Source organism: Kogia breviceps, chromosome 2, assembly GCF_026419965.1.
Source record: "Kogia breviceps isolate mKogBre1 chromosome 2, mKogBre1 haplotype 1, whole genome shotgun sequence".
Classification (NCBI taxonomy): domain Eukaryota; kingdom Metazoa; phylum Chordata; class Mammalia; order Artiodactyla; family Physeteridae; genus Kogia; species Kogia breviceps.
In genome coordinates this window covers 26,431,900-26,441,903 of record NC_081311.1, presented here as the reverse complement: position 1 = coordinate 26,441,903, position 10,004 = coordinate 26,431,900, and the positions used below count along the sequence as shown (strand labels likewise).

The 10,004-nt window shown below is 46.6% G+C and overlaps 1 protein-coding gene across 1 annotated transcript in view; it reads right to left on the bottom strand.

Moving 5' to 3' along the window:
- Window positions 1-1,142: 1,142 nt before the first annotated feature.
- The window catches only part of ARL3 (ADP ribosylation factor like GTPase 3), a 32,989-nt gene continuing 24,127 nt past the window's right edge, over window positions 1,143-10,004 (bottom strand). Inside the window, exon 6 of the mRNA XM_059054170.2 lies at window positions 1,143-1,422. Within this exon, the coding sequence (XP_058910153.1) occupies window positions 1,375-1,422 (48 nt within the window). The 3' untranslated portion in view covers window positions 1,143-1,374. The remainder of the gene's footprint in view (window positions 1,423-10,004) is intronic.

Below are 10,004 nucleotides of genomic sequence, written 5' to 3'. Positions count from 1 at the left end.
AGTGCTCAGGCACCAGAACATAGTTCAGTTCAGGAGCCGGGGTTGCTCTGGCCTGCTTTCCCTTGCTTGAAGCCAGGGATCTCTTAAGGCTCAGGGAAGCAAGCTCTTTTTGCAACACGGGGCAGGAGAAGTCGCCCACCATTCCTCTCCAATCAATCACCAGAGGACACATTTTGCTGGAGAGAGGCAGAGGGGACCAGAAGCTGGGGTGACTCTGGCTTCCCCAGGCACGGCCCCTGCAACCATACACACCCACGCTCTTCCCAGCAACAAGCCCTCTCCCCCACGAGCAGCCCACACCACCAAGTTGCCAGCACTGTAAAAATTGATCTCTTCTAAAAATCGATCTGCCTGGCTTTTCTCAGTGGAGCAGGTTCACGGTAAAGCTGCATTTATTTTTAAAATCTGATAGCAGCAGCCTATTGTGATCATTTAAACACAGAATTCTTTGAGCTTTAGAAATCCCTTCTATAGGACAGCCATGGAGAAGCCAGCTAATTTCAGAGTCAGCTGCTCACTGCTCCACTGAACTGGAGAAAGCCTGTTTACGCTAGCCTGAGCCCTCCGTGTGAGGGCTTTTTAGGGACCTTGTAATTTTTCTGGAATTAAACCTCCCACCTCTCCTTACATTCCAGATGTCATTACAGTCAGTAAGACTCTGATTCCCTGTGTAGCTGGCTGTGGGCCGGGGACAGGGTATGTTTCTGTGGTGCGTTGTTTGCAAGAAAGGCTTTTTTTTTTTTTTCTCCTTTCCAAAGGGTGAGGATTACATACAGTCTCCTACCTGCATGACAAGATGGTTTAATCATCTGCTATTCACGCTCCATCCCCCCAAGCCCAGCAGCTTCCACCCAGACAGGCTGCAACCCTGGCTCAGTGGATGATGGTAAAAATCACTGACCAGCACCATCAAACACTGTCTTGGTTTCAACACCATGGGGGAATGTAAGGACAGGTCAGGAAATGAATGACCGCAGTCTAAGCTGCTTCTTGCTCTTCCTCTCCCCAGCACACCCCCACCCCCCCTTTTTTTTGAAAGAAAAAAGCCCACTGGAATTGCCTAAACTGCAATGCAATCTCTTGCTCATTTAAAAGATCTCATTTTCTAATCATGTGCTTTGAGACATTTAATACTATTTCAATTATGCAGAGGAAATAATATAATTCCTTTATTTGAAAAATGATACTGAACCTCAGAGATCATGTTAAATCTACTGCTGGAATGGGGATTCTTTTTAAACTGTGTTGTTCCCTCGCTTCACACAGCTGTAGCTGTACACAGATGGAAAAACATTTGGTCAGAAAGCAGCAAATTAGTGTTTTTCAGGACAGAATTCAGCTCCCGCAGCTCCAGCGTCTCCATTCGTCAAGATTTTATTTCTTCTTTGCATTGACGTTTTTGCAGACCCAGTTCATGCCGTCCTTTGAGGGAAATGGGCAGAGAGAGGCAGCGTTAGTTGTAAGAAAGGCACCACACACTCCAGCCCCAGAGGGGAGAGGGCGAGGGTCCTGGGTCCTCCCTCCTCAACCACCAGCTCAATGGAGCTTGCCTTCCCCAGGGGCCCACCTGGGTGACCAGGGACAGTGACCTCCTGGGGAGAAGGAGGGAGGCCTCTGAGAGCACAGGAGGGAGATGGGAGGGGGAATGTCCAGAGCCCGAACTTGAGATGGGTTCTCAGGAACTCCCTCTGAAAAAATAAACACATCTGCCTGGATCCAAGGCCTGATTGAGGAGCTATCAGGACAGATTCCAGCCATTTTTGGCTTTTTCTAAAAGCTGACCTTTGCTAGGGCATTAAATTCAATAAGCCACCTTTCTGGTGCCCCAGTGTGTTTACAGTGTGACAGTGTACACTTGCGCTAAATTAAATTTCTTTTTGGAAAAACAAACCAACTGCAGTGCATGTTACTAGACACACACTGGGGCAATGTGCATTTATTTCTCTTCGTGCAGCACCAGGGAAGGTTTAAAGGGGCCTGGCCTGGTTCTTGCAGCTTTAAGCACTACCAAGCAGAGGGACTGGGGAGAAGGTTCCCTTAAATGCACAGCGACCTTGAAAGTGTCCTCTCTTAGGAGGCTGGAGAAGGACAGAGGTAAAAACCACACAATACCTACAGCCACTTGGCAGGTGGCATAGTATCTCGTGGATGCCAGGCCCGCCAGAGATGACCTATTTCTCAACGCCCTTTGCAGCCATCCCTGAATGCTCACCTTTCCCCAGAGTCTCTCTGACCCCCAGGGGTGTACAGAGGTCTCAGAAGCCCAGAACAAAATCAAATGAGGCTCCTGCAATGCACCGCACCCCTTTCCCCTGCATGTGTCAGACATGCACATCTCAGGGCATACATGACATTCAGAGCCCCACATTTCCTATGACCAGGGAGCTAGCTGTTGAACCTGAACAGCTGAGACAGCTTAAAGTAATAAACATCAGCTGACACCCTTGGCCATTACGAGCATTAATCCCATAAACAATACATCACTTCAAAACAACCAGCAGGCATCCTATCTCTTGGCTAATCTGACCATAACCTGAATTTACAGTGATTAAAACTCTGCCAGTTGCCATCAGAACGCTTGGGTGGGAGAATCAGATAATCTGATGGCTGTCCCAGAGCATACTTTAGGGCATGTGCCAAGAAGAGGCTGGCCACAGCTGAAGGCACAAAGGTGGACAGCACCTGGCAGCAGTGGGGATGAGGGTGGGGGAATGCTGAGGTGGGAGAAGGTGGACTCCGAATGCATCTCTGATTACAACTGGGTCAGCTACTTACTCTGAAAAGCTGAGGCCAATTTTAAGACCATTTTATGAAAAGGAATAATTTAAAGAGAAGCATGTTTAATTTTAGGAGCTAATTGGTTTCCAGGAAAAAAAAAGATCACCTGCCAGGAGACAAAAAAGATTTTACAAATAAAAGAGGGATGAATAAGATAAGCATCTTCCCTTTGCATTCGAAGCTGAATAGCTCAGCACTTACCTAGCACTTTCCATCTTCAGGAACCCGCACAAACACCATCAAAGGTGCGTACCTCAATATTTCCTCCTCTGTAGAGACTTGCAACATTTTATCAAATCATCTTCTCAGAGAAATCAAGAAGAGTGTTCCCATACTATACGAATGCCATTTTCCCTCTTGTTTTACGGCTGATTATAGAGGGGGGTGGGTTTCTTTTACTTCATGTAACTCAACATGAATGCACTCAAAGAGATAGGAAAAATATTTACTCAGCTGCAGGAGCCCAAAGAAGAACATGGAGGGTGAGGGGCAGTTTTCTCCTGGGTATCTTATGGAGGCAGAGGGGATTTAAATGGGGGAGCCCTGCCGAGGGGCAGTGTCCTCCAGATGTGTGTGAGGGCCCGCGGTGACAAAACCCTTCCAGCCACAGTCCTGCCAGCAGAGGGCGCTCAGAGGTCGGGCCCCCACCAGCTGACCCGCTGGCCCCGGGGCTCTGCAGCTGCCGCCTGCAACCTGGAGTGTGGGAAGCCGAGGAGACTTCAGCTGCTCTGGCTCGGGAAAGCCGCCCTGAGCTGAAGTGTCTGGAGGCTGGGGATTGTGCCTTTCCTGTTATTACCTAGAGGAGAACCTGAGCTGGAGGTGGGAGGTGTTGGGGAGGCAACAGCCAATGACGATGGTAGCTCTTCAATAAAAATCAGGCACAAGCTGTGCCGGGGTGCCCACGGGCAAGGAAGGACTCCTGAGGGAAGGGCCCATGACAGGCTGGCTTGAGGTGGTGTTTACGGAACTTAGCATGGTGGCTGGCCACACACTTGATTTATATCTTTTAAATTAATCCTTGTAACAACACTGTGAAGTAGGAACTCATGGATGAGGCAATGGGGGCACAGAAGAGTGCGTGGCAGAGGCAGGCTGTGAACCCAGGCAATCTAGCCCCAGCATCTGCTCTCGATGACCATTTCTCAGTGACTGAGGGCAGCTGCTCGGGGAGGAGCTCTGCCTCAGGCTTAGAGAGAAGCTGGGGCTCATGCCCAAGTTGGCAGAGGGGGCAATTCCAGTCTTTTCTTCGTTACGACTTCCAGCTGAATACAGGGGCATGAGACGGAACAGCCCTACCCAAGCACCCTGCGTGGCTTTGCTGCAGCTCTGAAGGTGCCAGAGGCTGTTTCTGGCCACTCAGCTCTCAGGATTCCCGGGCTGCCAGGTATCGGCATGTGTGGAATCCTATGTGTTTACCTTGCTCCCCCGGTATTAACTCTCTGCGAGCCCGCCACCTCCAGCGGGATCTCTCTCTTTAGAGACAACATCATTGCAAGAGGAGGACCCTTCTGCTTCTCATGCTTAAATCAGCAGTCACAGCACTCTGGCCTTCATCTGGCAAGCCTTTGATTTTTTTAAAAACAGAGGACTGGGGCTTCCCTGGTGGCGCACTGGTTAAGAATCCGCCTGCCAATGCAGGGGACACGGGTTCGAGCCCTGGTCCGGGAAGATCCCACATGCCGCAGAGCACCTAAGCCCGTGCGCCACAACTACTGAGCCTGCGTTCTAGAGCCCACGAGTCACAACTACTGAAGCCCGCACACCTAGAGCCCGTGCTCCGCAACAAGAGAAGCCACTGCAGTGAGAAGCCTGCGCACCAAAACCAAGAGTAGACCCCTCTCGCCGCAACTAGAGAGAGAGAGAGCCCGCGCGCAGCAACGAAGACCCAACGTAGCCAAAAATAAATAAATAAATATATTTTAAAAACCCCAAAAAACAAAAAACAGACTGAGAAAAGGTGATCGTTTACTGATCCGAAGTAGGTTACGGCTCTGCCTCCAAAGAAGGAAATGAACTCATAGGTTCGTTTAATGGTTGAACCTTTATTGTCAAAAACTGGTTTGACCAAATTTCTGCCTGCGTACTGGATCTTCCTCACAGAGCTGACAATCTTATGGCATAAGCAGTCCTCCCTTTCTTCCTCCACCGCACCTCCCCTGACCAACCTCGCTGAAACTGAATTTGAATTGATTAGCTTCAATTCAATACTAGAGACTGAGGAGAGACACTGAACCTCAAATACTGAGCTTTGTTTGGCTTTCTGGAGAGGAAATAAATTTTACCATGTCATGATATTATTCCCTATTAACTGCTGGGAAAAATATAAGACGGCCCCTAACCATATGGGTGAAAACCTACTGATCACAGATCTCTCCGTTTCGGGATTAAAGGCATAACGCCCTTTCTACGGGAAGAGTGGTCTCCGACTGCACTCCTCTTTTTTTTTTTTAATATCTTTACTGGAATATAATTGCTTTACAATGGTGTGTTAGTTTCTGCCTTATAACAAAGTGAATCAGCTATATGTATACATATATCCCCATATGTCCTCACTCTTGCGTCTCCCTCCCATCCTCCCTATCCCACCCCTCTAGGTGGTCACAAAGCACTGAGCTGATCTCCCTGTGCTATGCGGCTGCTTCCCACTAGCTATATATTTTACATTTGGTAGTGTGTGTATGTCAATGCCACTCTCTCACTTCATCCCTGCTTACCCTTCCCCCTCCCCGCGTCCTCAAGTCCATTCTCTACATCTGTGTCTTTATTCCTGTCCTGCCCCTAGGTTCTTCAGAACAATGTTTTTTTTTTTTTTTTTTTTTTTTAGATTCCATATATATGTGTTAGCATATGGTATTTGTTTTTCTCTTTCTGCCTTACTTTACTCTGTATGACAGACTCTAGGTCCATCCACCTCACTGCACTCCTCTTAATTTGATCTCTCTGCAATGCATCCATCACTGCTTGATGGTTGGAACTGAGCAGTGGCAGCCATGGTTGGGTGGGCCTGGTTTTTAATGCCATGAGGACTACACGGTCACATCAGTAATTGCTTTAAGACGACGGAGCTCAGACCCTTGCTGAGCAATGCAGCCTATCCCATTGTGCCACTGGGCCCCCAGGGTCAAGGAGCAGCTGGAAGCAGCATACATAAAATATTGCTTTGCTATTAATACTTTTTCTGGTGACAAAGGGCACTGCACCAGAAAGGTAGCAGAATCGCATGTCCCAAGCTTGCTTCCTTAGTCTACAGAGAGATCTGAAAATTTAAAAATAAACCTGAGGTCTGACTTGCAGATAAGCAGTTCCATACACACTGGGAGTTGAAAATAACTGATTCAGGCCTAGAAAGAAGTTGTAAATGTCATTTAAAAAAATATATTGAAATTCTGTTGGCGTACTAAGGGAAAGGTCCCCTGGATCAAGGAAAAAGAAACAAAAACAAGAACCTGGGCTAGTGAATGTTTACTGTTCACCTGCAAGGCACTCTGAAGGACAGCTCACACATCAGGGCTCAGACTGGTAGAGGCCCTTTCTGTGTAGGTGAGACCTCTGTGAGCCGGATCATGGCTCCTGCTTGGTGAAGGAAGACAAGGAATGTGGAAGCTATGTGAAAAGAAGGGATGAGCATGAGGTAGGGGCATGGAGAGCGATACCCAGGAGAACCTTCTGCTAGCTCAAAGCTACTGGTGTAAGCATGTCTCTGTTATGACTAAGGTTAGAGACCAGGGTGAAACTGCTGATCTCTGCTTTGAAAGGAAATTCCAATGCAGTGTAATTTTAATTAAACACACACACACACACACACACACACACACACACACACACAAAATGTTCTAGGGAGGAAATGTCTTCAAGCACCTGAACCTACAACAGCCAAGGAAAGCTGTGGTTTGGGGTTCACATTCAGGTCTGCAGGTGGAAGAGGGATTGATTTCTCTATATCTTTCTCTGGCTCTAAGCCAGATCTTTGTTCACTATTTTCCAGACACCCAGGGAAAAGAAGAGAAGAGTCGCAGGCTAGATGTTGGGCACTAGGAGAGGCCCTAGCAACCCTGGCCTAGCCCCAGGGTGCAGAGGGAGGCCGCTCCATGTCTGCAAGGCAGTCTGCCTGCAGGGGCTGCAGGTTTTCCCTCCCAAACATTGTTTAGTTTCTCCTCTTTCTGCCTTCATCCACTTGACATAACTGGGTCTCCTCTGATCACTCCTCTGGACTATGGGACTCTCCATAGCCCAGAGTTTCCAAGATTGATGTTCTCCTTCAGCTTTTAGTGCCATTTACCTATGCTCTGCTCTTGATAGTTTCCCATGAAAACTTGCTTTAATTACGTGATGGGCTGCCTCCTCGTCACCATTAATCAGGCAAAGAAAGACCTGTGCCAAACTCTTTTGAAGCCCTCGAAAGCCCATTTCCACACCCAGAGCAGGGGATTGCCTCTCCTTGTAGAGACTGCATGTATTTGCCATCAGAATATCAGGCAGAACAAGAACGTGAACTCCACCCCAGGAATCACTAACTTCCATAATGTCAAATCATATGTTTAAGCTACTTGGCTAAGGAGAAGTGATCTCCCTTGCCCAACTACTCCAGAGGGCATAGCTCCCCACCTAGTGGATCTGTTCCCTTGACTCACCCACTGGATGGTTATTTATCAGTAGAGGACAGGTCTCTCAAATGCATTTTGATTAAACACACACACAAACACAATGTAAATAGAGACACTGTTTTTAAACATCTGAAACAGTAACAGAAATTCCAGGTCTTTTTTTAACCTCTGTACACTTTCTTTCAGGGTCATTAGGGCTGTGGTGCCAGATACTTGACCCACTTCACATCTGATCATTTTAGCAGCTCTGCCCATTACTGACCAGCTCTCAGTGGGTAGTGGGTGGGGAGGGTGGAATGGGAGGATGAAATAGGAATTTAGGGAATTCCAGTAACTTTTACACAGAATCTCTGAAAGTGACATTTTTCTATTGAAGTCTTTCATTTTTAGGAATAGTTAAAGTCTTAATTAACAAGAATCTTTAAAAGGCCTGCTCCTGAACTAAGCAATGCAGGGAAAGAATTCCACCTAAGTGACTGTTTTTAAAATGAAAACCAAGAAACTGGCTGAGAGGGCAAGAGCTTAGGTCAAAGGTATTACCTGAGAGGGACACGGTCAATCAGTGCCTCACAGTGAAAAGTGTTTCCACGACCTTTCTCCAGTCCTCAGAGGTTACCATTAAAGGACAACAGACAGCAGACTCCCTTCTTAATTAACATTTTTATTAAATAACCTATTTCAAATAATGGTTAAATTCTCTAAATTTATATCATTCTATTAACCATAATCTAATCTCATTAACCTTGAAATCCCAGTCTTAACTACCCAATTCTATACACCATGGTACTATCTCCTAAACTATGTGACCTTCAAACTATTTCTTCTCCACATAAAATCATGATTTTTCTTGCTCACGGTTCTTTACTGGATGTCTCATGATATCATTTCCTGTGAACCTGGTTGCTGAGGTTCCTGATCTGGGAAGAACTTTCTAACAAGATCAAACCATACAGGACTGTCTCACCTGATTCCTGCCTGCCCCCACCCTCTGTCTGTCTGGTAGGCTCACAGCCTCTTTTTTGGCCCAAAGATCCTGTGACTTAAAGGGAACTTCATTTCTATGGCAGCTCAACAGCTGGCAACAAGGAGTCTGTCCTTGTCATCTCTGCCTGGCCGAGCAGGAGGGGTGGGGACTGGAAAGACAATGACCAGAGCTCCCTCCCAACTCCACGCTCCTCTGAGGAAGCACCCTTGACTTGAATGCCATTCCTCTAAGGAGATGACCCTAGTTCTTCCTTTTTATATCTCTAAGGCTGGCTGAAGAAACCAGAGCCTCACTGTTAATTCCAGATTTGCTTTTTCTTTCTTTCGACACTCTGGCCAAGAGTGAAAAAAGATCACAGAGCTGTCAATTCCTAATTTCTTAGGAGTATGCATACAGAATGCATTTCTTTTCTTTTTTTAAAAACATGATTTAATTTGCATTTTTTTTTTTTTTTTTAAATCTTTTGGCTGTGCCACATGGCATGTGGGATCCTAGTTCCCCGACCAGGGATTGAACCAGCATCCCTTGCATTGGAAGCGCGGAGTCCCAACCACTGGACCGCCAGGGAAGTCCCTGCATTTATTTTCTTAAGGCCCCACCTTTAGAGTCCCCAAACTCAAGATGTTCTCTATTTTCTATACTTGGGTTCTAAACCATTTAGAGAGACAGAGTCCTCTTGCTGAAGTGGGTTGTACAAACACAAGAAAGCTACTCTCTTTTCCTGGGCCTCATCCTCACCAAAATAACCTGAGGCCCCATGAGTACCATCTTTGGCACAACTGAGGGAAATACCTTAGGCAGAACTTGATTTTTGTTTAAAAGTGAGAAGCTAAATAAAATGATCAGAGTTTACCTACTCAAAAACATTCTGGGTTGTAACATACTTGGTGGACCAGCTGAAAATCGCCCAGTTAACTCAAAACCTGATAAGATATACATAATCACATAAGTGATTGCAATTTTATAGAGAAGACCTGAGAAGAATAAAACTATTAATGGTAGTTTCTTTCTTGAGTGGGATTAGGGGAAATGAAAGAACTTTTTAGTTTTTAATTTTATGTATTACTTTGATATGATTAAAATGAGAATACATTGCTTTATAACCACATTCTAGGAAAAAAAAAAAAAAGGAAATAGATGAGACTTAACACCTGCCCCCTCCCTAAACCTACACCTCACAGAGACTCGCAGGGCCCCAGCTTCCCTTTTGGGGACACAGCCGAGGTAATCTCTGGCTACTTGGGAGCCTGCACGACACACACATGTGCACCAAGGGCTTCTGAGGGGCAGGTATCAAGGAGTCTGGAGCAGGAGCGCTTGTTCCGTGCTGACTGGTCTGCCCTCAGATCAGAGGCCAAGCACAGAAGGGGCCCTGGCTCTTTGTGTAACAAAGAGGGAAAAACCAGGCAGCAAACAGTTGGAACAGGTGAGATAATTCTAGGAAGTGATTATTTGCTTCAGATAAAAATGGTCAGGCAGTTTTAAGACAAATCAGTGTCAAATGTCTGAGAGAGGGGGAGAAGAGTATTAGAAGGGAAATGGGAAGAGGCTGCAGGACAGTGATGGAGAAGCAAATCTCGGGCTCATCCCCCAACACACCAAGTTCACAGAAAAGCAAACTGGTCGTGCCACCAGAG